Source organism: Chlamydomonas reinhardtii, chromosome 2, assembly GCF_000002595.2.
Source record: "Chlamydomonas reinhardtii strain CC-503 cw92 mt+ chromosome 2, whole genome shotgun sequence".
Lineage (NCBI taxonomy): Eukaryota > Viridiplantae > Chlorophyta > Chlorophyceae > Chlamydomonadales > Chlamydomonadaceae > Chlamydomonas > Chlamydomonas reinhardtii.
The window spans coordinates 8,860,484-8,887,357 of NC_057005.1; the positions used below are offsets into that span (position 1 = coordinate 8,860,484).

A 26,874-nucleotide genomic window follows, 5' to 3' on the forward strand; every position below is an offset into this window, starting at 1 on the left:
TTAAATGTAATCACGGTATCGTGTACTAGTAGTTCTGACGCATATACTTCTATGCATCCATTACAGCAGTCAGCAGTGTCGTTGTCCTGGCGCTGCTTGGGCCTCGCCTCCGGCTCTATACCAATCCCACTTCGACAATGTCACGCGTATCGTGAAATAATGTAGATGCTAACCTTTGGCCGAGAGCTCAGGGCGCGCTTGCTGCTGGTTTGACCAACAGCGATGCTGCGCCCGGAGCTCTCTGGCGAAGCACAGAACTAGTCTGCAGCACACTGGTGGCATTATACCAGTGAATGTTGCCAGAAAATACTGCTCGGCGGGCAGAAGCGCACGCAGGGCTCTTGTCTGGGCGACAGCAGCCCCCCGGCCAGAGGGCGCGGCCGGGAGCCGGCTCCGCCCAAACAAGCTTCTGCGGACGTGTACTCGTTGCCCGACCGCCACACTACCACAACGTTATACATACTTGTCACCATTAGTGATCGGGCGCACGTATCCCACCCTGGCGCGCTAGCATTTTAGCCTGCAGTGCATCGGATGGCGCGGAAGCGGCACCTATCAGCCGCAAGCCCTCACAGCCCGTTCAACAGCCTCAAATGTTTATAGATATGTGATGTTAAGCTTGTTTGGGGACTCGCGGCGCGTTTGGGGACGGTTGGGGTGTGCACGGGCTCCAGGCCAGCGGGGGCGGACTGGAGCCGGCTCCGGAAATCCTGGCACGGCGAGCAGCGAAAACCTGCGCGGCCGCAGCAACAACCATTCAAATGTATAATATAAGCTCAAGCGCAAAGTTTAGAAGTAACTTGCGCTGTCTTGTCAAGCTTTCTCCGACGTGCCGAAGGTGCTCGCCCACCCCGACCACGCTCCGCCTCGCTTTCTGATTTTATCAGCAAAAATGACACGTATTACTGCAAGGAGACAGCTTAGGATTACTGCGCGCTCTTGTCTTTTGTGTATGGCCGTTTCTGGTTGTCCAGTCACGCGAGAAAGCGGGCCACAAGAGGGCGAAAACATTCGCCGGTTGTTATGCTGTTGTGCTTTACAACCATTCTGCAGTTCTAGTATCACCCGCCATTCTGCAGTTCTAGTATCACTCGCCAACACACTCGCGTTGCGTGCCATACACACAGCGCGCGGCCCCCTCGCTCCCCTCTGCAACGCCCGCCTGCTGCTTGCTACCTTATGCCTGTCCGATTCCGGTCCTGTATACAAGGCCTTTCTTACAACAGCTCATATCCGCCAATTGAGGCCGGTCCATACCTCGACATTGAGACGGAAGGGACAGAAGGAGGGGGCCCTAGAATGCTCAAGTATCCGTTCACATCAATGCCCTTCTTAGCAGTTGTGGCTGTAATATTTGTATTTGTGATGAAGGGGAGACTACTACGCGTCAGTTTCGCGGTTGGGGTGTGGTGACTGATGCCATCGCGCGTGGTATACGACCTGGCGTAGGCTCCTATTCTGTGTGGGATCCCATCGACAGTCTGCTCGATGGTCGGTGGTCAACGGTGGTCAGTGGTCTGAGTCAATGTGGGATCCCATGCCGGCTCTCATCCCATGCCGAGTGGGAGCCTTCGAGGTGGAGACCTAGCTGAAACCCAAGATTGGGCGTTCTTATTCATACAAGCACCATTTTTAATTCTATAAAGCACGTTACCTTCGGTATGTGAGCAGCATATGTTCAAGCATATTAGCGGGCTAAGTGTCGTGTAGGTCTCGCGAGCGCGAGACCAATTTTGAGCATGTTCGCTCAAATCAGCTAAATGTGAATCCACCGGCCCTGACTGCGCTTATGTATACTCTATTAAAGCAATTGCACCTAGTAGCGCGGGCTCACAGGCCTCGGCGAGCAGTGGCCATTCCTATGGGACCGCCAACAAAGTCAGAGTTGCACCTTCCGATGCACCTGGGTGGCTTCCATGTGACACACATGCGGCTCTAGGAGCGGGTGTAGGTCTGTTTGGGTCCCCGCTGTAGACGAGGTTCGCCATGAATTTGGTTTCATCCAAAGGGCAGTTCGACTAGCTTTTAAGATTGCCGTCGCCTAGATAGAGCATCTAAAGCAGATATAGGATGATGTAGCCCGCCGAAACATCGTCTGTCTGTGCTGCGGTCGTCAAAACATAATCTTATATGCATATATGTGCTATGTAAAGCTTCGGGCACACCCCGGCCTCCGATCGCGCTCGTAGCGGGCGAGCTTATACAATTATATGTATATATGCGATAGAAAGCGTGGGGGCCCGCTTAGGACCGATTTGCACGGGGTCGGCCTGTCCCACCCCTCCTCCCCCCTCAAAACCGTGTGACAAAACACACACGCCTGCCGTACATGACTCGGGGAGCCGCTGCAAGACCGGAAGGTTGCAAAGGAAGCTACTCCCAAAATTTCAGCGTGCAGCGATCACCCGAACATAGCTCTCTAAGGCCTTAAAGTTGGGGGGTACCCTGAACCGGGCGTGTTCCCCACTTCCCCGTGTGGGGTCGGGGTCGGGGTCGGGGTCGGGGTCGGGGTCGGGGTCGGGGTCGGGGTCGGGGGCGGGGAATTGGAGTCTGGGGAAATGGGATCCAAGGGACGCAAAATCGCTCGTTTTCGCCCGCGCAGCTTCTAAATACTTACGTATTCATGTAAGATTAATTGCTGGGCCAACGCCCTGTGAAATTGCGAGGGCGCGCGCGGACTTCCCCCCGCGTGCCCGCAGCTCGGCCCCGCACAGGGGTTCGGGGTGTCCAACTCAGCGGTTAGCTGTCGGTTGCCACCGACATTTGGTCCCGACCCCCCCTGGAAGTGGGCCGGCTGAGCCCCTAGCGCGCCAAGCCAATACCCACGATGCCCTTATCCCATATAAAACAGTGCGGTAGCCCTAAAGCCGTGGTCAGATTGTCGCGCATTCTCAATTGCTCGGTGTTGGCCCAAAGCCCCAGGCGCGCACGCCGACCACCCGCTACTGCCCCATGACCATAGCTTACAGGTTCTGAGACCCGGTGTGGGCTCATACAGGCTTTCCGAGCACCGTTCGGGATACATGGGACATGGAATGTGACCCTGCCGTCCATACTAAAGCAATCTAAGCCCCATCTTTCCCCATATGGCACTCTATAGGGTACACCACAATCCTCAAGCGCGCCAGGCACCACGTCTATGTCCGTCTGAAAGCGCTTCCGTCTGAAACCCCATCCCCAAGCTTCAGTTCCGCCAGGCGTGGGCCCCTGCGCGCTGTGAGCCCATTTAGCGGCTGCTTTATTATGTGCTAGGACCTAGTATGGCTGCTCGCGCTCGCTGTCGAAGCCACCAGAGCCCAGTTCTGGACTCCCAAAACCCGCGCGCAGCAGCGGCAGGCGTGCGCGTCGCCGCATTTCCTAATTCCCAAATTACAAGCTTTTGTGATATCATAGAGCGTGTTCCTACAGGCTTCCTTGTCCGTTCCTTGGCTTGGCTGCGCTCGCCCAGCTTGAAGTGTCACCCCGAGACATTGCAATGCCACTCCATCACATTCGTATGTCCTTGTGTAGCATCAGAGGCCCATCGCAAACTACCGACGATAGAAAGCTTCAGAAACGTGTGTGATCATTCGTGCGCTTGGCTCAGCTAGAAATGGTAGAAGTGACGCATAATATCGCTGCATAACATCGTTGGCAAAGGATTCTTTAGCGTTGGTTTGCTCGCGTATAGACTCGCTGAGGCAGTGGGACTATGATTGTCGTCGAACGCGTCTTCCGCGTAAAATGTAGCCCATAGGAACCTTACATTACATATGTATACTGGGTCTGGCGCTTTGGCGAACACTTGAAACCCTCGGTGTGGATGAACTTGCGCGATGGGCGTTCCGGCGATCAGGGTGTGTGCACCTTCTTGAGCGGCCGAATCATTCTATGCCTGATTTGTGGGCTCAAATGGCGATGTGCACTTTAGGGAGTTTCAGGACGCTTCTAAAGGCCTCAATAGATGTTGACGTTTCCCCAAGAACCACGATATTGTAATTAAGGGCCCATAGGAACCAGCATGATGCTGACATAACGTCGTTTGCGGAAGTTTGCTGCCAAAAGGAGCCCAAACCGAGGAGTTCTTCCTGCGCGCGCTTGTAGTAACACACAATTCGCGCTCCACTGGGCTGCGCGTGGATTTCAGCCAGCGCGCATCACCCCAAACTTATTGTTATCATGTTGTAGAGTTGGACACCCCGAACCCCTGGCCCCGCACCCTGCCCCCCCCCCCCGCACAAAACCCGTCATACCGTACCCCACCGCGAGATACGGACTCCACTATAAGTAAAATGTGATCTGGGTGCCGGTGCTGGGGGGTCGGGGCTGTGCATTGGACGTTGGACGGTTGGACGTCGCGAAGTAAGTTCAAGTTCGCCCTTGCGGCGAAACCGTTCAGCCTTACACGTTTTGCAAATATAATAATAACAGAGTCTCAGCTTCATAGGTCTCACGTTGTGGGGCAGCCAACACGGCACTAATAAGGACATGTGCTCGCGCTCGCAGCTTACACGCCTACGGGCCTCCTGACAGGTACATAAGTGCTGAGATTGAAGCAATCTACGTATCTGATAGTTACCTTGGACCAGCGCCAGCCTGTGCGATGAAATCGGCCAAAGAATCGTCTTTCTTGAGGCATCGGACACCATTCTATGCGTTAGAGTGCGCGAAATATGGTTTAGCCTCAGTTACTTTCGCGATCGACGTTCCCTGACTTGAGTCGGGTATCGGAACTTTGTCGCTGGGGCCTCTTCTACCTTGTGTACAATAGCTTCGTGTAATGGATGGCTTAAATAATGGCTGCGCGCAGTCGGCGGGGGCCGGGACCGTGTGTTTACCAACTTGGCAAGACCCCCCTGTTCTGAAACGTACAGGTGCGCCGCGCCCCCTGCGGGGGCCGGGGCCCGCTAACTTAGCCCCTGAGCCCAGCTACCCGAGCTCTAGCGGGACATGATAGGGGCAGGCGGCGTTGCTTTTCTGCCACGCAGACAACACAGCAGGGGAAAGGGTGGGGTGGGGGGGTGGGGGGTGTTTGAGCACCGTGCAGCCTCTGGCGAAGGACATGGGCATGCGGCATTGCCATGCTGTGCTGTCATGCGGAGGACAAAGCAGAGTAAGGGTGGGGGGGCGAGGGGGAGGGGGGGGGGGGGGGACCGAAGTCGGCGTCGCCGAGGTGGCACCTCCCGCCAACGTTCGCAATTGTGCATTTTTGCATACATCAACGATATGCATGGATACGTGTTCTCGTCAACTACGTGGAAGATTTCGCCTTTGCGATCGGTCGCTCGAGTTGGCTTTGCATTTTCATGCTCTAGTGCTTTCAGACAACCTTATCTGTGCTACCTGCTAACTGCAATGTAAGTTATCGCTACGTGCATTGTCGCGCCTGACAATGAAGCGCAGTTACTGTCCTCGTTCATACGCTGCACTCGCTCTCGCGCCCTGGGACCAAGATCACGCATAGAAGAAGCTATGATCATTCGGTTGTGTCAATGCGTTGGGCCGAAATCGCGCTGTCCGCGACGACGCATAGGATGCGTCACACTTTCCAGAGGACCCGTAGATAGCTGTGATTAGGGAATGCGCGGTGGGCGGAAACCGGCAGGGAGGTGTAGGTATCTAGCACGGGTGTGTGAGGGCGGTGTAGATGTTTAGAGGGTGTGAGGTGTGAGGGGGGACTAGCCGCACAGGTAGCGGCTTAGTTGCGGTTATTGGGCAGGGCCAGCTGGATTCCTGGGCTATGAAAAAGTAGTGCAGAAGATGGGCGCACAAATGTGCGCGTGTGGCGCGGTTGGCGTCGGGGCATGGTAGGGTACGTGAAGCTTCGATTGAAGCGGCCGAACTAGGCAGCCAGGGGAGGGGGGTGTGCAACTCGGCCTGGATCCAGGTTCGCGCTGCATGGGACCCGGCCAAAAGGTGTTCGGACCCCTCCCAAGGAGCTCCCGGCCATTCATTTGTGTTTGTAAGACAACTGTATAGTCATTAGAACTGATATCGGGCCGGAAACCAGTCCATATAGCGGGCCGGCCATCGACACAATGCGTGCACTGGAAACACCACGAGCGAAATTCCGGCTGCTTGCAATCAACCCAAAGGCTCTTCCGCTAACTATGAAACTGATGAGACCTCCAGAAAGCGACGGGCGCGGCCCCTCAGGGGCGATGCCCGATGCCATGCAGACCCTTCGCGGGAATGGCCGTTTTGGAGCCCTTTCCGAGGCCCGCCGAAGCCAGCGGCCCCTGCCGTCCGCTCTAGACATATGTACAGATGCCATATTCAGGGGTTTGGTCCGTGTCTATTGGTGTTAACAGGGGTGCGCGTCCTGCGCTTCCAGGAGAGGGCCCCCTGACCTGGCATTTTACCCCTGGACGCAAACCGTGAAGCCCGCAACCGTGAAACACATTATGCTTCTGAAAATTCGTTACATGCCTCCACTATGCTTGTGCGCGAGCCCAGCAGAGCTGCGCAGGTATGCAACTCCTGGCCAGGGGACTCTGGACTCTTGAGGTCCTGCTCCGGACTCCCTGAGTACCTACGCTGATAACTGTGACACCTCCTATGCATGTAATGCCCACCCCCTCGTGCATGTACGGTAACACATATGGCCGTCTATACTGACAGGTCGTATGATGCCCATTGCGTGCGTCCCTCGGCTGGCCAGGGGCGTGCTGCCTCTGACTGTCTCCTATGACCTGCTCACCTTCACTTCCACCTTCACTTGCACCTTCAATACCCCTTCTGCTCGCACCTTGATAACTTTAGCCACTTAAACTCCACTGTAAGCCTCTGTGTACATGTACAAATCATAAACCTTGTCATCACTACCATGCTGTGCTGATGCTCCACTCTCAGCCACGCTATCCTTCACTCCATTTCCATCTCCGACTCCATACTGCACTTTCCAGCCACGGCGTTCTTCACGGCCTTACTCTCTTCCTTGCTCACTACCATCTGACTCCATACTGCACTGTGCAGTACTAGGCATGGGAGGCTCCCCTGGTTCTAAGATATATGAGAATGCTTGCCATGAATGCATAACATACCATAAGTTTGCATTGAATCTCAAGGTTGCATACGCACCCGTTCCCGAAGCGAAGCTATAGCAGCTTGCAAGTTATTTGACATGGTCAGGATGCGACATGTGGATATGTGAATTGCGACATACGACATTGCGACATAATGCACATACCGCCCAAACGCATCCAAACCCGCCAAACATATTGTGCATGCATTCAATATGCCTCTGGTAAGCGTGGAACGCCGTGGCACACAACAAAACGTGTCTCGGTTGCCACGGTGGTGGTGGCGTGGCGTAGGGTGCGGCCAGCGGGAGGAGCTTGTGGCTACGCTAGCGCAATACACCGCCGCAAAGCTGGGAGATGTTACTTAAATGGGCTTCAGGACGCGTAGCTATGCAAATGTGGGCGAGTCTTGGTATGTCGCAATGTTGTATGTCGCATTTCACATGTCGACATGTCGCAACCTGACCATGTCAAATAATGTGCACACAGCCATATATGTGCAGTGTCGTGTGCACATGCCGTAAGTGATGTGCTACAATAATAATACTAATAATAATAATAATACCTACGCACGGACCAAGGTCCCGCGTGCCTTAAGGAAGAGTCCCATCGAGGCTAACCCTACCGTATCTCTGTGGGACCTTGGCAAGAGGCACCCCACGCATCCACCTTCACTCAGTCCATAGGAACCGAAGTTCTGGACCTATCGGCCTACCAACTCTCCGAATTCGGCCATCATGAAGTTTCCACGTTGCAACAATGGGATCCGAACCCAGAGAGTCGCTACAACGCTTCCATCAGTACCGCGGACTCCATACCGGAATACTGACTCGGTTCCCCGGGCAGGATCCGAACCTGCATCTATACTTGTCAGCCTCAACCCGGCCGAATCCGTGATTCGAACCTGGGTCTGCCATGTGACAGCGGCATGCTCTACCAATTGAGCTACCGGGGAAAGTGATGTGCTACACTAATGAACATACAAAACCGAGTACACATCGGATCAGTCCTCACTACAAAGTCCCGCACACATGCCGTTCACGTGCCGTACGTGCGCGACACGCCGGCAGCTGCTTTGTTTATTTATAGTACATGCGAAAAGCCTGCAAAGAATTGGTTATGCCCATCACAGCTCTATCTTGCTAGTCCCTACGGTGGTTACGACATCAGTAACCAATCCCCATGCATATGTACTCAGTCGTTCAGGCGCACAGATGGCAGCCGTTTGCGCGCTCCCTCGCGCTGGGCGGGCGGTGCCTCTGCGGGAAGCCCGCGCTTGGCGCGCCCGCGCTTGGGAGCCACGGGCTCCATGGCTGCCGCCGCGGCCAAGCCGGCTGCCCCCGCATTGACGCCGACTGCCACCACAGCTCCGCTAGCAGCCGCTGCATCCATGCCAGTCGCCGCCATGTTCCGCTCCGCGCCTGCTGCTGCCGCCGGCCGCGTCCGCTTTGCCTCCGCTGGAACAGCGTCCACAGCCCGTTTGCGGGCGATTGCAGCTGCGGGCGCCGCAACCTGAGCGCAGTGGGGGCAGAACCACTGCCCTTCCGGGATGCCGTCCACCCTGGGTGTCAGGCAGAAGTTGTGGTAGCCCTTGTCACAGCTGTCGCACAAGAGCATTGCGTCTGCGGGCTCCGGCTCGTTGCACAGCTGACAGACAAAGTCGTCACCGTAGGTGGAGTCACAGTCGCTGCTGCTGTCTGCGCTGTCGGGCTCGTCCGCAGATTCCTCCTCCGGCGCCTCTGCTGCTGGCGCTGCCTTCTTGCGGCCACGACGCTGGCCGTCTGCGCCGCCAGCCGCTGTGGTCGCCTTGCCCTTCTTTGCCGCTGTAGCTGCATCTGCCCGCCTCTCGTCCCGCAGCGCCCGGTCACTAGCCTTGTCGGCCTGTACCAGCACTTTGAGGTGACGAAGCAGCCCTTCGAGATTGGCGTGCACGTACTTGGTCACCAGTACGCCCATCAAAGCGCGGAGGTCGGTGAGCGAGTAGGGCTGTTGCTGCTGCCCGTTGCCGGGCTGCACTGACACCCCTGCGGACGCGCACGCCGCCTGGAAGCCGCCCCAGGCCGCAGGGTCGTACCGCACCTCATCAATCCACCCCTGAACAACCAGAGGGCCTCCGCGCAGTACGCTGCTGGCGGTCTTGACGTGCAAAATCAGGCCGCGCTGTAAGCCCTCGAAGAAGTCTGCAATGGAAGGCTTCGGGGTAACAATGCGGCCTAGGTTTAGGCTTGGCAGCAGGTCGTCGTCAAAGCTGCGCCGAAAGCAGCCATCCGTGCGCGCCTCGATCAGCTCCTCCACCAGGCGCGCCTGCGACGAAGCTGCAGCGGTTTTGGACCGCTTGGCTGACCTGGTGGCGTTCTGCAAGGTGCTGTGCAGCGCCCAGCCCGTGACACGGCTGCAGGCGGTCCGGTTGCTGAAGAGCTCGAACGTGGCCTCTTTGGGCGGCAACGCCTGCTGCTGCTTTGGCGGCTGCTTTTTAGAACGCCCTGTTGAGGGGGCCGCCGCAGGCTGTGCCGCTGGTAGCAGCAAACCGCGCAGCACCCCCACGCGTGCAGCGGCCGCGAAGATGTAGCTGTGGACAAGGCAGGCTGACTGCCCCAGCTGCTGCCAGTCCGCCATGGTTACCGACGGCGGCTCTGCTGCAGTAATGTTGCGGCCACGTGCAGGCACTAGGGCCGCTGTGGCCGAGAACGGGGGCCTGCTGATTGGGCCAACCTCCGGTTGGGCGCACAGCCAGCTCCAGGCATGGTAGCACGGCGCAGCATGCTGTGCGCCAAACACATGCTTTGTGGCAGCTGTAGTGCCGTTCGACTGCACAAGCGCGTCCTCCATTGCAGGCAGCAGCCACGCGCAGTACGCCTCCCACGCATGGCTGACGCAGGAGTCGGGCTGTAGAGCCGCGGTGAGCTGGGGCACTGCCGGGCGGTGTGCGTTGAAGATGCTGGTGCCAACCAGGTCCTGCCACACCAGCTGCCGCAGTCCAGCCGCGGCAGCAACGGTAGCCGTCCGTGATGGCTGGTCGCCAGTAGGCTGTGTGCTGTTTGACAGATCTGACAGGCTCCAGGTGCTGGACGCCGCTGCGGCCCTGGTTGGGCCCCGCCGCCGGCAGCGTAGAAGGCTGTCCACTGCATCCACGCTGGCGCTGCCAGCGCTGGATGCGGACGCTGGCGCGTACGAGCCGTTACGCTGGTGTTGGGCCCGAGTGAGGTTGGCGGCAATAAGGACCTCGTTGGTGCGCAAGTGCTGCTCGCCGTCCATCACGCGCCGCGCGTCCGGACAGCGGTTTTGGCCATGGCCACGGAGCTGCGAGAACGCGTTCTCAACACAGTTCTGGTTGAGTGTCGCGAGAGAGACAGACCGAGGCGGGCTGCCTTGAGGCGCCTTGCTAATGTAGCTGCGCACCAGGGCAACGACGCCGTAGCATGTGACCTGTGTGGACGGCGGCCAGAGTGGGGGGACATTCACTTAAGCCCTCCGATACATGTGCTGTGTGGCCACCGACTCAGCAGTCCAGTCCAAAATGAGGGATGCCTCACCTGAAAGTCGCTGTAGCACTCCTGAGAAAGGCCCGTGCGACCTGTGCCAGTGGTGGGCAGCTTCTTGTCCTTCTCGTCCTGTCGGAGCTTCTCGTGCCAGCTGTACACGGTTTCGCCATTCCTGAGCAGTTGCACCAGGAAGCTGTCGTCGGCCGACTTGATGGGCTCCACACGCTCAAGCGACATCATCGTGCTGTTGAACAGCCTGTGGGTGACGGCGTGACGGCGAGACGTGTTCAGACGTGTTCAGAGCAATACAGCGATCAAGCAACTTGTGAACGGGGGTTCAACCAATGTATGAAAATAGCCCTGTAGAATTTGGCCCTGGAATTACAACCGCTCACCTGACGAAGCCGTGCAGGCGCAGAGCAGCAGCCTTGATGGCAGCCGGCGGCTCTCCAGCGGTCCTCCATTGTAGCGGCAACTGGCTTCGCCAGCTGAACAGTAGCCGCAGGTGCGCGCTGGGCTGCAGCCGCCCGCCGCATGGACCGCATGCCAGCCATTGCGGGCTGGGCGCCGGCGGGCTGTGCCGCGCCGGCGGGCTGTGCCGCGCCGGCGGGCTGCGCGGCGCCGGCGGGCTGTGCGGCGCCGGTGGGCTGTGCGGCGCCGGCGGGATTCCATCCCTCCGTGTCAACCCAGTGCACAAACTCCTCCAGCCCACGTAAAAGCTGCGAGACCAGATGGCAACGCATGCGCGTCCAGCTGGTCAAGTGGATGTGGCTGTGGTTCACATGCGCCATCAGCTGTGGAGAGTGGTGCATGTCCCATTCCACAATTGTCTGGACATCCCGCCAGCTCAGCTCCAACCAGCCACTGTCATCCGGCCACAGCATCTCCACGGTGTTACGTCCGTGTGCACCTGCACAGCGTGCCGCACCAAATCATATGTTAATGGGGATCAAATTTAAAGGGGGGTCATATCAGTGACGCGCAGCATGGACTAGATACTGCCCCAGGTACGGCACGTCCCCATACCTGTCCCACTGCGGCTACGCTCGATGTTGTTCCGCCCCTTCTTGATGAGGTGCGGGCCGTCCGTCAGCATAATGATGGGCAGCGTTGGATCGGCCGGGTCGCGGAAGCACCGCAGGTGCGCGGTAGGGTTGGCCGACGGCATCGTGATGTTGCATTCTGAACAGCAAGGCAATTGTTTATTATGGGCTCAGCAACATGTAGCAACGGCAGCTAGTCGCGCCCGCCACGTGAGCGCGTACCTTCCGCGACCTGCTTCGCCAGCTCCTCGTCCGCCATCAGCTCCATCCACTTGCGGTTCTCAGGAGCGCCATCACACACCGTGTAGTGCACGCGCAGCCCAGCCGCGCGCAGCTGCGTGATGCCATGCGAGATGAGCGGGGCAAGCTCGACAGCTGACACGCCGTTGGTGAAGAAGTAACCGACGGAAGCCCTGAGGGCAGTCAAACAAGCAAGTACGCAAATTGGTGATCGGTGGACACAAAAGAGGCGGATGCACCCGAGCCCTACCCATGTACCTCAGCCTCCAACATGCATTGAGCATCGCGCTCTTTCCTACCGGACGGTCTGGGGGCCAAGCGTTGTGTATGTCAGGTGCAACACGTGAGTTGCCAGAGCTGGGGGCGGCGCTGACTCGCCGCCCATAGCTGCAGCGCCAGCTGCTGAGGGCAGCGGCGGCTTGCCGCCCAGGAGCTGGTGCAGGCGCTGCGCCTCAGTGCCCACGTCCACGTCCGAGTAGCCCAAAAAGGAGTTGGTCGATATGTTGAACACCAGCCCGCTGCTGATCTTCATCTCGTCAAAGGCAAGCCCGCCGTCAGGCTGCGCGCCAGCCATCTTCACAAGCTCCGCTGCCTGCTCCATCACAGGCGGGTGCCATCCAGACCCGCACGCCGTGAAGCCCTTGTAGTTCAGGAGCTGACTGATGGACGGAAGCGAAAGCTGGTCGCTGATACGATCATAGAGGCCAGCGCCACCCTGGTTCAGCAGCCCGAGCGCGAACTGCAGCGTACTGGGGAGAGATGGCAAGGGGGCGAGCGAAAGCGACACCAGCATTTAGGTGATACTAAGGATTGCCCGCTCCGACCCATCCTGCCGCGCCCCGCCGTGCCTTGCCGCGCCCCGCCCGGCCGCCCGCCCCACCGTGCCGCGCCCTACCGCGCTGCACTGTGCCGCGTCGCAACCCGCCCCGCACCGTGCCACACCACAACGCCTGCCACACCTGTTGTGCCAGCGCATGCCGTTCACCATCTTGCCGCCTTGGCGTGCACGGCGGACGTATTCCAGCTGGTCCTTCCAAAATGCAGCCTGGCCGGGGTTCTCCTTCATGTGAGCCTGAACGCCCTCATGCTGCAGCAGCGTCACTAGATCCTCCGACTCCCCTGCTGATAGCTCCGTCATCTTAGCGCGTGAAGCCTCCAGCTCCGCCTGGACTGCCGCTAGCTGCTCCTGGGTTGCCGCTAGCTCCTGGCCAAGCTCGGCTTTCTCATGGCTGAGCTGGACAACCTGAACCCGCAGCGCCACAATCTTCTCCTCCGAATCCTTCAGAGCCTGCTCGTACCGTTCAGCTGACACCGCTGCCGCGGACATAGCTGCCGCGGCGGTGGCACCCGCCTTTGCTTCCGCCAGGCGGTGCTGTACGGTGCTGCGGTGGAGGGTGGCGCGCAGGGACGGGGCGTGGGCGTGGCAGCTGGTACAGCGCGAGCTGCAGCTTGCGCCGCTGACGAGGCCGCTGCAGTTGGTGCTGAAGTGCACTTGCCGCTCCTCGTAGCTGGTGGGCCACAGCGGATCGTCGGTCGGCAGGGCAAGGCGCCCGGCCGCGGGATAGATGGTGGTACGCGGCTGCATACTGAAGCGCTGCAGGGGAAGCGAGTCCACAGTACTGTTGGGGGTTGTGTGCTGGTCCTTGTATGCACGCATCTCCGCCGCCGACGTGCCGCCATAGCAGGGGCGGCAGCTCTGAAGGTAGAGGAGGAGGTCGGACAGGGCTGCCTGGGTCGTCAGCCGGCCCGCGCTGGGAGCATCTGCTGGCAACTGAACCTCCTCCAGGGCATGCTGCACGCTGAAGCCCAGGTTAGAGGCCAGTACGACGCTGAGCCTGTTGTGGTAATGGCTGCCCACCGTACAGTCAAACCGCAGGTGCTTGTCTCCGGTGTGAGACACGGGCTGCTGTACCAGGTGACAGGACCACGCGGACGTGACCCGTGTATCCCAGTCCTTCCAGCCCGCCTTGGAAGCTGGGCTGAAAGCGGCACGAATGCTCTCAAGTCGCTCACTTGGACTGACGCACTCAAGCTCGTCAAAGGCGGCCGCGGCCTGCGCCGCCGCCGCCATGATAGCTGAGGGAGAGAACGCGCCGCTCGTGACGTTGCGGTGGACATCAAGCGCCTGTTGGTGGCGTCATTTACAAATGGGTTCGTTAGGGCTTGCAGCAGACCGTGAACGCTGGAAGTGCATCGTGCCTAGTGCCGACCCAGATTGCAGTCACGCCGCCCAGATTGTACATGTCACGCCATGTCCACACCCCGCACGGCTAACCCCGCATATGCAACGAACCCATGTGAAGCAACTCCGAAACAATGCCATGCTCACCTGCGGCATCGACGCGAGCTCCAGCAGGTGGGCGCCAGGGGCAGAGGCTGCGAAGATGGCGGTCTGCCTGGCGAAGATGTTGGAGCGCTTGCGGCTGTGCACTCCCGTGCTCTTGTTGATTGTACTCACGAAATAGGCGAGCTGTCGCGGTGTCAGGCTGTACTCGCTGTCACTGCCGTTCAGCCCCGCGATCTCGCTGAAGAGGGCAGCCGCACTCGCAAAGAAAGCGCTGCTGCTGCTGCCCCGTGCCCTCTTCATAGTGAGCCCACTGTCTGAGAAGTGCCCGCCAAGGATACGGTACAGAACCAACTCCTCAGGCGCCGGCAGTGTGTCGCCCCACCTCTCCCACACCGGGAACGTAGTGCGGCCCCCCGTGTAAGCTGCAGCAGGCGGCGGCGCTACTGTTGGCTCCGCCACTGGCCCTGGCCCTACTGTTGGCGCCACCACTGGCACTGCTTCTGGGGCAGCGGTGCTGCCACCGCTACCAGCAGAGGTGGCGCCGTCGGTAGCTGGCAGTTGCTGTGGCGTTGAAGTGGCAGGCGATGTGGCTAATGGCTTCTCAGAAGGCTTCTCTGGAAGATCTGGTGGATCAAAGGTGGCAAGGTCGATGCCGCTGACGCTGGACGCATTCCTGCGGTGGCTGCGCCTCAGCCCCGGCTGCTGCTGCAACCCTGAAGCCGCACCGCTGTCGTTGACCAGCACCTGCTGCGGCCTCGGCTGGATCTCTGTGCCGAAGGCCCGCGCCTGCGTTGCCGTGCTGGCGGCAACACTGGCGTTCACAAGTCCCGCCACCAGCAGCATGCTGGCTGTGTTGTGCTGGCGCTGCAGGGGGTTCTGCGTCTGGGCCTGCTCCAGCTCGTACTCGTGCTGCATCTCCGCGGTCACAGTCTTGTTGTGCTCTGCGCACTCAAAGCAAACGTTCCAGCCAACCCGGTCAGGTGGCGAAACAGGCTGGATTTGACGCAGCGTTGCGCCTGGCGTGTAGCTGGAGTAATGGGCTGCATGTGTGTGCAGCGGACACGAGCCGAGGACACTGGTGCTGGCCACGGTGAAAGCGCAGCAGTCTTCGCCGCCGTTACACCAACCCGGCTTATGGCCATCGCTGCTGCGGCCGATGCTGATGAAGCCCCTGGACGAAACCTTCATGCCACAGGTGTAGCAGTGCCTCCGCCGCATTTCCGCAACCTTTCCCATTGAGACGGGCTCGGCGCAGACAACCAGGAACAGAATGAAGAACTGTGGGGGGCGGTACAAGGGGGGAAGAGGCGGGCGGGGGTGAGCAACCAGCCTGCACACAAAGGAGGCCACCCACCAAAGCCTCGGGGGCACTCCACAACATCTTGGACCGCAATCACAGGCTCATCAGAGCGCAACCCACATGCCAGGGACAGCCCGGTGTAGCCCAGTACCGGTCCCATCGTGCACCCAAAGTCCCCGGACATCTGGTGTGAACACTACGCCGAACCTTTTTGCAGTCTGGAAAGCGCTATGGGCTCCCATATACATGTTCTCCATTCTGACACCTAAGCACATGATATCTAGGAACGCGCGATGCCCGCCATGCAAAATTGCGCCTGCATTCTGGTGGGGAAGAATGCCTTCCTCTAAGGACCCCGGCATGCGCGCTATGGCCAAAGTACCGCCAACACATATCGAAATCGTGCAGGCGCGGTGATATGGCTGCGACGATTTGGCCCCCTGTGAACTGAACCATCACATTTCGCCGGACATCGCGTGTGGCCTAATACTCCTTGTAAACATGGTCGGGATTCGCGCTTCTGGTTCCTCATACAGTTGGCTCCATTCTGACACCTAACCTAGGGAAAGGAGCGATAGCCGACGCCACCCGAGCTTGTGCCGCGCTGGGGGCCTTTCCATGCGGTCCTGGAAACGGCCCAACCAGCACCCTCCTGGCCTCCTAAGGCCGCACCCACCCCCGCTGGGACATGGTATTGGGATGCAAATGCCTAGGTCGGCGCTGGCAGCTCCTTAGGAGGCTCAGCGAGCCCGCAAAGGGTCCATTTCCCCGTTCTCCCCTGGTCTCACCGTCGCTCGCAGGGCGCCCAGGGCCTCCAGGACACGCCAGATCCCCGCGAAACGAGCGTTCCAGTTCATTTCAGTATTTCACGCCATACTCAGCCCAAAGGCCCGCCCATAGGTCGGCGCCACTACAAGACTAGAATGCATACAAATACACCTCTTACCAACCTCGCAAGCTCGTCGCTAGGAAATATGTGGAAAATGGTTGCTCGGCGAAAGGTGGAGCGAAAGTCCGCAGGTATCTGCGTTCTGATATGCTTTGCACTCTGCATGCTGACAACCAACGCGACCACGGCTGGGAACGAGTCTGGCTCTGCCGCGGCCGACCGCTGGTTTGACCGGGGACCGCCCCGGCATTCCAGCGCTTTCGTGCTATTGGGCAACCATGACCGTACCATGCCAATCCAAAAGTGGTCTGCAAGAGGTCTCACGACCTGCACCGAGAGCTCTGCGAAAGGGGGATGTTCGCATGTTTGCACCAACCGGGCAACTGGCGCACAGCTGCCAGCCCTAAGCCACACTGATGGCTCCATTGCGACACATGGAATTAACCACGCACACGGTAGCGTGTGGAGGGAGAACTTCAGCTTTGCGCACTCGATGTTCACAGTACACTCGAACCCCGCGAACGCGACGCTCTTGTCGGATCGCTGCTCTCAGAAAGGCATATTTGATACCAGTATACTGCACACGACGTGCTACACAGCTGGCAAGCGTGCTGGCGCCGAACCTTTCGGCATGTCGCCAAAGAGACCTTCGCAAAGCCCAACTGCTGCAAAACACCCGTCTTTTGAGGAGCTTATAAGCTCCAAGCACATACCAGTTGCCTCAGAGCCGCTCGCCAACGACGTCCCAGAAAGGGGTCGAGCCGAGCCTCTTGGCCTCCAGTATTATACAGCTAATTCCCAGCTCTATGAAAATGCGAGTTTGCTCACAGAACCACAACCGACAAGCTCCGAACGAAGGCAATACCGAAGCCCTAGCGGACTCCTGTCGCGCGCAAAGGTTAAGCCAAAGCCTGGATGCACCAACATACGCAATGTGATGATAACTGCCTTGCAACCGGTAGGGGAGGGACTCCTTTCTACAAATCTGAAAATAGCACAGGCATGCAGGAGTGGCATGAGAAAGTTATGCACAGCGGAGGGAGTATACCGTCCATATGCGAGTAAGACAATCGGGCTGCTTGGAGAGAGCCTGTTAACGAGTGTGCTTGCGCTGGGCGACCTGGGCAGTCGGCATGGAGGAACCATGCTGCGCTCCGGTGCTTCGGCACTGCACTCCATGGCAGAAACAGCTTACGGGCCCCAACCAACCCACAACTGTAGTGCCTCCTGGGAAAACTCGCCGCTTCTTCGCCTGCACCTTGCACTTGCCGTCTACCTCCACTGGGTTGGAGCAGGGCATGTACGGGCAGCCATGCACAGCCATGCTATCGCCATCAGAGTGGGCACACACCTTGCAACCCTGTCTAGACTCGCCACCTACCAGACAGTCGCCCAGACTGGCAAAGCACTACACACCATACTTGACAAAGCCATTGTCAGCCTCGCCATCATCACCGCGACAGGGGCCATGTATATGCTCTGGACCCACCTCCTGCACACCGAAACCCACACTACCTCCATCAACACGGAAATCTATGCAAACGGTGCAATCCTCAGCCTGCTACTATGGGGTCCCACACTCACCACTCTTGCTCTCTCCCCACTGTGTGTAATAGCGCTTGCCTTCGGGATAACCGCCATCCCCGCAGCCCTCGGTCTCCTGTTCGCACTGACAGTGACATCCATCCTACCCGTCCTCTGTCTCCCAGCTCTCCTCAACTATGTGGTCCAAGTGACAAGGCAGATAGCCTCTGCAACCTGGGCCCGGCGGAAGCTACTACTCTGGGGAACGGCCATGGCCATCATCCTGCGAAACCTGTACCTCACACTGCCGGACCCTTGCAGTGTGCAACCGGCACAGCCGGCACTCTGGGGGCCAGCATTGGTCACCGGCCTACTTACTGCTAGCCAGGCAACCACTCTCCTCACGCTTACATATGCAGTAAACCGGACACACACAATGCCCTACATCAAGCCAACACTGCGAGGTGCGCTGCCCACAGACCCGACAGCCCCGCCGGCGCCCGCCGACCCTCGCACGCATGCGGCAGTGAACATCCGACCACCAGCCGCACTGCACTGGCCGCCAAACTCCAACACCACATACCATGAAACACAGCGGCAACACTTCTGCAGTGTCCACGCCCTCAACAACTCTTTGGGGCTCGCATGGCTCGACCCCCTGGATGTCCTCTCTTACGCTAAACGAGTGCACGCTCACCTCACAGCCACGCAAGACCCGAATGCCCTGTTCTGGAAAGAATGCTACTGCCCCAACAGTGGCGCCTTCAGCGAATTTCTCCTGAACCACTACCTGTACCACAATGCCACCATCAGCAACATATTCGCCTACCCCAACAGGAAGTTGATTATGCGCCGAACCCACTTTCCGCGACTCAACGGCGACATCAGCAAAGAAAAGGTCCTAGAGAGCCTTCCGGTAGCCGCCCGAACTCGCGGCTTTACCGTCCACCAGTACACTGTGCGACACACAATTGCTGTGCGTTACGAAGCAGGACAATGGAGAGTAATAGATTCGGTGAACAGCCCTATCCACAACACGGTCTTACACGACAACACTTGGAACACACTTGATGGGGAGGTCTGGTGCCTTGACGCGGTGCGTGCATCTGACACGGCAACACTTCAGGACGCACTTGGGCAACTCCGTGAGATCGTCCCGCCACCACGCCCGCCACCCCACATGGAGGCCACCAGACCCGTGCAGACAGGGCCCGCCGCCACAGGAAGGCCGGCACCAGAGCCAGCTCAACATGCCCAAGACAACTCACCGCTGCGGGCAGCACACAGGGCGCCACAGCATGCAGCACCCCACACTACCGCACCCGCGCAGCCACACAATGCAAATGCCGGCATAGCACCCCGACTCAACACGACAGGCACCCGACAAACTATCCTTAACTGGCTTGTACGGCCCACTGCACGCAACCACGCTCACATGGAACCCAACCAGGCACACACAAACACGAGACCCCCCAGCAGCAACACCACCCTACACATCGTGACCCACAATGTACGGGGACTGCTCTCAGAAATTCTGTCCACCGGCCAACCCGGCAACCTCAGCTTCACCCTCTGCAACCTAGCCCAATGGAAAGCCGACATAGTTGTCCTAACCGAGACAAAACTGACAGGGAAGACTGACTCAATCAAGCGAGCCTTCCGAAATGAAGGATACCGCCTCTACTGTAGCACTACTCCCCGCGCGGCCACAGCGCGCGGTAGCGCTGGCGTAGCGGTGGCCATCTCCGCCCGGTACAGTGACCTCGGCTGTGTCACACACCACACGCCCCCACCAACACTCCATGGCTATGTGTCACACGTTCAAATTAAGACCCCCGGGAGCACGCCTCTCACTGTACTGGGCATCTACGCACCAGAAGACATGCAAACCCGCAAGGCAATCTACACATACTGTCAGCAGGTGGTGGGCCGGGCGGACGCGTGCGAACACCACCTAGTCACCGCGGGAGACTTTAATGCCGTCGCCCGAGCACATGAGCGTGACAGCCCCATCGACACGGCGGACCGGGCCCACCAGCGGTTCCTTGCCGATAGTGGCCTGCGCCCTATCCGCGGAGACACCACTACCACTGCCGAATGGTCATATGAACAAACACGCCCGGGCATGGCCCCATACCACAGTCGCATCGATGACATCCTCCTATGCCCTGCCACGCGCGCTGCATGCACAGAAGCGCGTGAATACACCAGTACAGTTGCAGGCAACTTTGACCACAAACCAGTCCACGCAGAGTTACTAGCCGCGGACCTACAGCTATGGCCGGCACCACAGGCCGGCGCCCGGAACCCAGTCCCCCAGCAGCAGACCCAACAACGATGGGCCGAGGTCGCACTGCCTGTCACACAAAAGCAACTGGCCGCCGCAGCTATCCGCCTTGAGGAAGCCCTTGTGGAAGCAACAGCCGACCTGCATTCCGCAACAAGGCAGGCAACGCAATCAATTGAACATGCACTCACAAGGCACAGCATGGACCCCACAGGCTACCCCGCCAGCGTCATGCACCGAGACCTGGCGCAGGACACGAGCATCCAGAAGGCCGATATCAACCAACTTGCAGAACAACTTGCCTCCGCACTGGACACCGGGCTAACATGCCTCCTTGAAGAGTGCACCCGGAAAGCCCCCTTCACTGGCAAACACCACGCATCACGCTCCACCGCACGGGTGCTAAAGCCCCTATGGGACAAGGAAGTGGCCCTGAAGACACAACTGACAAACCTCACGCAAGGGCCCCAGGCCCTACCTGAGGTAGACGCCGCCAATGCGGCGGCAAAGCTGCGGAACGAAATAAAGGCCTGCCAGGCCGAGCACCGCCAGCTAGTGGCGGACCGCGCCAAAGCCCAGCGAGAGGCCGCTGCCACAGCGCTGCAACATACCCTGGCCACGCGCCCTGCACAGGGGCACAAGAGAATCTTTCAGAAGGAAGACATGGAACGGGGTCTCCCAGCGGTCCGGAACCCAGAAACTGGGGAGGTGACGACTGACTCCACCAGCATCCTCGCCATACTCGAAACCCACTTCCGAAAGCTGTCCGCCCCACCACGCGGCACCCGCACTGGGGACTTCCGACTACCCAGCAACGCCACACGCGGCTACCCATTTGAGAAAGCCGACGCAACAGATCAATTCACACTGGACCGCAACCGGCACCCTGACACACATTCCATGCTCCCCAGCATGGCAGACACGGCAAATTTTGAGCAGTGCATTTCTCACCTCTCCAGAAACAAGGCGACAGGCCCTGACGGCATCCCAAACGAACTGCTCCGTATCCTGCCATCGGGCATGAAGCGCAACCTCCACTGTATCCTGCAAATCATGTACGTCAAGTCACAAATACCTGAAACCTGGGCCGCATCAGAGACCGTGCTACTCCCCAAACCTGGAGACGCCCTGGACATAAAAAACAAACGGCCCATTGCGCTCGCAAATACCTGCTACAAGCTGTACACGTCCATGCTTACCTTGGGCATTGGCGAACTGGCTGGCCCCCTCCAGCTATTCAGTGAAGCGCAGGAAGGCTTCCGTGCCTACTGCAACACCGAAAGGCAGGTCCTAAATTTAGTACATGCCCTTGAGGATGCCGCACTGTTTGGAAAAGATGTCTATGCGGTATACGTGGACTATAGCTCCGCGTTTAACACAATCGACCAGGACCGATTACTACAAATTATGTTTGACCTTGGGCTGCCAACGGACCTGATCCGCGCAGTCCGCAACCTATATGCACATGCGACCACCCGCATCCGCACCGAACACGGAAGCACATCCGCCATTCCTATAGAGCGAGGCACCGTGCAAGGGGATACACTCTCACCTGTGCTCTTTATTCTGTTCATGGAACCTCTTGTCCGCTGGCTCCATGCGGGCGGACGGGGCTACCACTACGGCTGCCTGACCCCCAGCGAAAACCTGCAGTACCATTGCAGTGCCGCCGCGTACGCAGACGACCTGGCGGCGCTCACCAACTCGCTCGACGACCTGCAGGTTCAATGTGACAAAATCGCATCTTACGCCGAGTGGGCGAGCCTGCGTGTCAATCACACCAAGTGTGCCACCACCGCCATCTGGCACGACAAATCTCGCTCGGACCCCAACCTTGACGGGCCCACAGGAAAAGCTACCCTTGCCGCCATGCGCCGCAACATGACCAACACAATTAAGATTGGCACGACCCCTGTCCCGTACTTCCCCCCGACCCAGCCGTACAAGTACCTGGGAGTGCAGCTCACGTTCTCGCTGGACTGGTCGGCACATGTCGCAAGAGTCACCGAGACTGTGAAGGACAAGGGCACAGCCATTGCCACATCCCTGGCGACACCGGCACAACGCCTGCGCATGATACAACAGTGCGTGCACACCACAGTTGCATATGGATTCGCAGCAATGCCCTTCACAAAACAGGACATAACAACGCTCGACACTACCCTGGCTGGTTTTGCAAAGCGCTGCTACGGACTCCCCCGCAGCTTCCCCACCCGGACCTCCCTCCTGCCCGCCGACGAATACGGCTTGGGCCTGGGCTCCCTCCTGCCGCAATACGCGCGCGTGGCCCAGCGAGCCCTGGTCCTTGCCCTAAATGACTCGGGCCGTCTTGGGATAGTAACCCGAGCCCTTCTGCCGCGCCAGGCAAGCATAGCTGGCCCCACACAGGCCCACCTTCTCCCAGCCCATAGGTCACACCACCTTACGACGCTGAAACAGATGACCCTGGCAAAAGAGTACGGTGTCACACTGTACCAAAATGGGTCTGCCTTTACTGCGCCTACCTGGTCCATTGCCGCTGCCCTTGAGGCAGAAGCTGACGCCCGGGGCGTCGAACCTCTCCCCATTGAATACGTCCTCCCTCTTGCGGACCTGAGGCTCGAACTGAGCCACCTGGTGGACCGCAACACAGGCAAACACCTGATTACTAGCTCGGACCTCGAGAAGCACATGGGAGCGAGCCGGGTCCGGCACAAGCACAAGGTAGCCCTGAACAGGCTTAGCCTTGCTCTCAGTATGGCTGCACGTGCAGGGGAAAACGCTCCAGCCCATGGCAGCCCTGCCCCCCTGACCACCGCACAGCGTGCACTGCCCGACGTGGCCGCAATCGTGGCCTTAGCCATGAGGGCGGACCCCCTCCCTCTCGGAATGGCCAACCCCCTCGACCGGTACCTGCAGCCCCTCCCGGAGGCGCCCCCCGCCCAAGCAAACACCACGCAAGCCCCCGCCGACCTAGCCCCCCCCTCTCCAGCAGGGGCGGCCCAGGCCCATCCCGGCGCACAAGGTGCTGCTGCACCGGAAGTCCCCGCTGATGGGGCAACGCAACCCTCCCTACGGCCACCGGCCAGAGCCCGCAAGCCGGCTACAACACGCCGGCCACAGAACCAAACACGCGCACGGCGCGTTACAAAACATGCAGCGCAACGCGCACGCATTGCAGAAACTACACGCACTACCCCTGAGGACTTGCTCACCGGGGACCGCGCCGCCATCAACCATGCCCTGCGGCTCACCAACGGCGATGAGAGCCTGCCGGTGGGCACGCGGGGATATGAAACGGCATGCTCGGTATTCCAGGCGCTCGCCAAAGACATGACAGGACACATGCGGATCTGCCACCCACACCCACAAGACCCACCCTCCCTTGCACATGCTGTCGAACCACGCCAACAGCGCCGTGGGCTACCACCCGCCCTCACAACCCGCCTCACGGCGAATGCCGCCAACCCCGAACCCAACGCCATAAGCGAGTATCTGAACAACACAGGATTGCCTATGGAAGTCAACCAGGCTGCCGCTCACAACGACCCCATGGACGCCGATAGCCCGACGCCGCCCCTGACCGCCCCGGCAGTGCAAGCTGCGGGAGGCCATGGGGCCCGTCCCAGCTGGCGACTGGCCCGCGCAAGGATCACACACGATCTAGTCCCAAGGCCCGCCGACAACCGCACTAACGGTGACACTCAACTCACCTACGCCCTGGACAATGACGGACAGGAACTGGCACAGGTCCTGCACAGCGAAAACAAACAAACTGTCACGGACAAAGAACTGACACGGAAGCGCAAAGCCAGAGAGGACACCTCTGGGACACGTGAAAAATACTGGAAGGTGCAGTGGAAGCCGTCCATTTGCCCGGCCGGCATTGTCTCTGCTTTTGTTCGCATGGGCTACGCAACTATCCAGAATGCCAGGTGTTATAAGCACCCTCTTGCGACGCGCCCATGCCCACAACCTGCGCAGACCGAGGCTGAGCCTCCGGCTGAAACCCAAGCCCACGCAATCTCACCTGAAGAGCCTGCCCAAGCTGCAGAGCCGGCAGCACCGCAGCCCACTGGGGCCCCCCTATTCTCGTCCTGGACGACCAAACTCCTACGACATGTCACGTGGGCGCCGAGCACGGACCGTGAACGGGACCTAAAACACAGTCCACAATGGGAGGAGTTACTGGAGGAGTGCAAAACCCGGCTAGCAAACGGTACCAACCAAGGCCCGCGGCCCCGAACAGTGCGCCCCGCACCTGATCGGAACCTTACCGCCAGACAGCGCCAAGGCCGCCACGACGCCGAGCCCCTGGATACCGCATCCCGCGCGCGTGACATCCGCACGACCACCACCATCACCACAAGCCCGTGCAACCCCTACAAGGACATTGTGGCCCCCGGAGCATACACAATTACCACCACTGGTGGCACCCGCCGTGACCCAGCTGAGGCGCACGTCCATGAACCCAGTGGCCGCTGGCTGGGCACCATCACCTACCCCCGCCTCCTTACCCTGTGGGAGCGCTTCAGGCACACCGGCAACCAGCGGCCCAACGCCTTTGAGGAAGCGGTCGCTGCCCTCATCATGCGCTACCGCTATGACCCGGCGCAGCAGGACCGCAAGGCCATGCCAATGCACCAGGTGTCGCTGCCGGCAGGCACAGTAGCAGCCATCGTCCAATGCCTGCGGGTCACACAAGCAGTACACATTCGGGAAATGTTTGCGTCCCCACTAAACTCCTCCATTGCAGCCCACGAATACTGGACACGAGACCCTGCTGATGGGGCCTTTGGCGCACTGCACGATGCCTACCAGACCGCATGGACCGGCTTGCAATATGCCCACCCCCCCTCTAGCCCCCACGACGCACGGAAGGCGCTCATGTGGGCCCTCGCATGCGCCGAGGCTATGCGTGACTCACAGGAACCAACCCTTACTGTATTGGCGCTCCCCAAAGCGGCCACTTTCCCCCACACGCAGTGGCTTCAACACCCACTTTGCCACGAGCTGGCCAACTGGTCCGCGGGCACCGCGGGCCTTGACACAGGACTTGGCACCAACACCCAGGCTGAACGCCAGAAGGGGCTCCGACTGGTCATTGTTGGGAACCCCGCCGGACTCCAGTGCTTTGCCCCCCGCCTGAAACGGCTCGTGGACGCACTGAAACGGGGGGCGAACGCACCCACGCACATCAGCGACCCGCGCACGTGGACACACACGGCCACGGCCCCAACCTGCCCGGCCCTCCCAAACTCACTTCTAAAGCAAGCCAAATACCAGCACGCTAACCCAAAGACGATACACGCCATGGCTGACGAAGCACGACGCTTTCCTAACGCGCGATTCCAGACCCACCATGCTCTGGCCCACGACGTGAATGGCACTGTCTGGACAGATGGTTCGGTAAGCAAAATCAAAACTGACAATGGCAAAGAAGTCCAGGTTGCCGGCGCCTGCGCCTGGTTCAGCGATTCTCGCGTTGTCTACGTGAATCCAAATGGCGCTGGGTGCACAAACACTATTACGAGAGCTGAACTGGCAGCAATTCGTGCTGCCCTCGCAGAATTTGGTGGCGAAGGTAAAGAATTTGCAACTAAGAAGCTCACTATTGCATCAGATTCTGTTGCAAGCTTGTACCTAATCAAACGAGCAATTAACGAGCCTCGGCGACTGCATCTGAGTAAACATCGGGACCTCCTGGATTCAGTCGTGGCATTGCTCCATGCACGCCACGCCCGGGGCGCACCCACCGCCCTGATTAAAGTGATCTCGCACACCGGGCTACACGGCAACGAGGAAGCCGATAAAGGGGCGGCTGCCGTCGCCACCCAGGAAAAACCCGCCGATTTATCCGAACCGGCCGACAACGACCCGCACGCCCGGCACTGGTGGCCGACCTTCACGGTCACCAGGGACGACGATAGCACAGCCACGCACTACGTGTCGGACCTAAACCGGGGCCTCACCAGGGCAATGGCCCCCAGCTGCCGTGGTGGATACGCCAACAAAACCCTGTACACTGAGAAATGGGCCGAGGCAGCACCCAGCCTTGACCCACGCGCCAGTAACGCGTACATGACGAACTCGGACGCCAGCCACGGCCTACGCCGGTTCATACAGAATGCTCGTCAGGGAGGCCTCATCTGCCCGGCCCGGCTGGCTTTGTTTAAACTACGAGACAGCGACAAATGTGGTCTCTGTGCCCACACCCAGCGCAGCCGCGGATCTGACCCAGAGCGTGGCACCGCAGGTCACCTTGCCGGCCACTGCGCGCACCCCCAACTCGTTGGCGCTAGGATAGCCAAACACAACACTGCAGTGCGGACGATTGCCGAATGCCTACACCATGGTCACAACGGTGGTGGCTACATGATAATGGATGCCACCTCCCGAGCTGAACTGCCTGAGTACTGTGCGGGCATGCGGCCGCCGTCATGGCTCTGCCCGCGAGTGCCCGCTGCAGACCTCAACAGGATGCGGCCTGACATTCTGTTTATCCCGAACCTCCCCCGGTCCGAAGCAGAACGCTTCATGACATCCCCACCAGCCAACAAAGGGGCCTACCCAGTGTACATCCTTGAAGTTGGATACACCTCTGACCTGCACCACAGCGAGAAGCTCATTCAAAAACAAGCACAGCATGCCACCCTTGCCACTGCCATGCGAGCTGCAGGGTGGACCGTGCACTACGATACCAAGCACGTTATTACACTGGGACACGGTGGCACTGTCCCCCGTACCCTTGAAACTCTCCTCAAAGACCTAGGAGCCAAACCGCAGGCAGCCAAGGCCTGCTGCACACGTCTCCACATGCATGGCGTCACCACACTCCGGGG

At 59.4% G+C, this 26,874-nt stretch overlaps 2 protein-coding genes across 2 annotated transcripts; both read right to left on the reverse strand.

Moving 5' to 3' along the window:
• Positions 1-48: 48 nt before the first annotated feature.
• Positions 49-925, reverse strand: CHLRE_02g142647v5 (uncharacterized protein). Its single transcript, XM_043060177.1, has one exon. It carries the CDS (start codon positions 459-461, stop codon positions 282-284), a length of 180 nt encoding a protein of 59 aa, XP_042927925.1. The 5' UTR covers positions 462-925; the 3' UTR covers positions 49-281.
• A 16,397-nt stretch (positions 926-17,322) lies between these two features.
• Positions 17,323-21,085, reverse strand: CHLRE_02g142667v5 (uncharacterized protein). Its single transcript, XM_043060179.1, has 3 exons — positions 20,949-21,085; positions 20,532-20,678; positions 17,323-20,194 (listed from the first exon to the last, which is right to left on the reverse strand). Exons 1-3 carry the CDS (start codon positions 20,995-20,997, stop codon positions 20,154-20,156), a joined length of 237 nt encoding a protein of 78 aa, XP_042927926.1. The 5' UTR covers positions 20,998-21,085; the 3' UTR covers positions 17,323-20,153.
• Between the last annotated feature and the right edge of the window lie 5,789 nt (positions 21,086-26,874).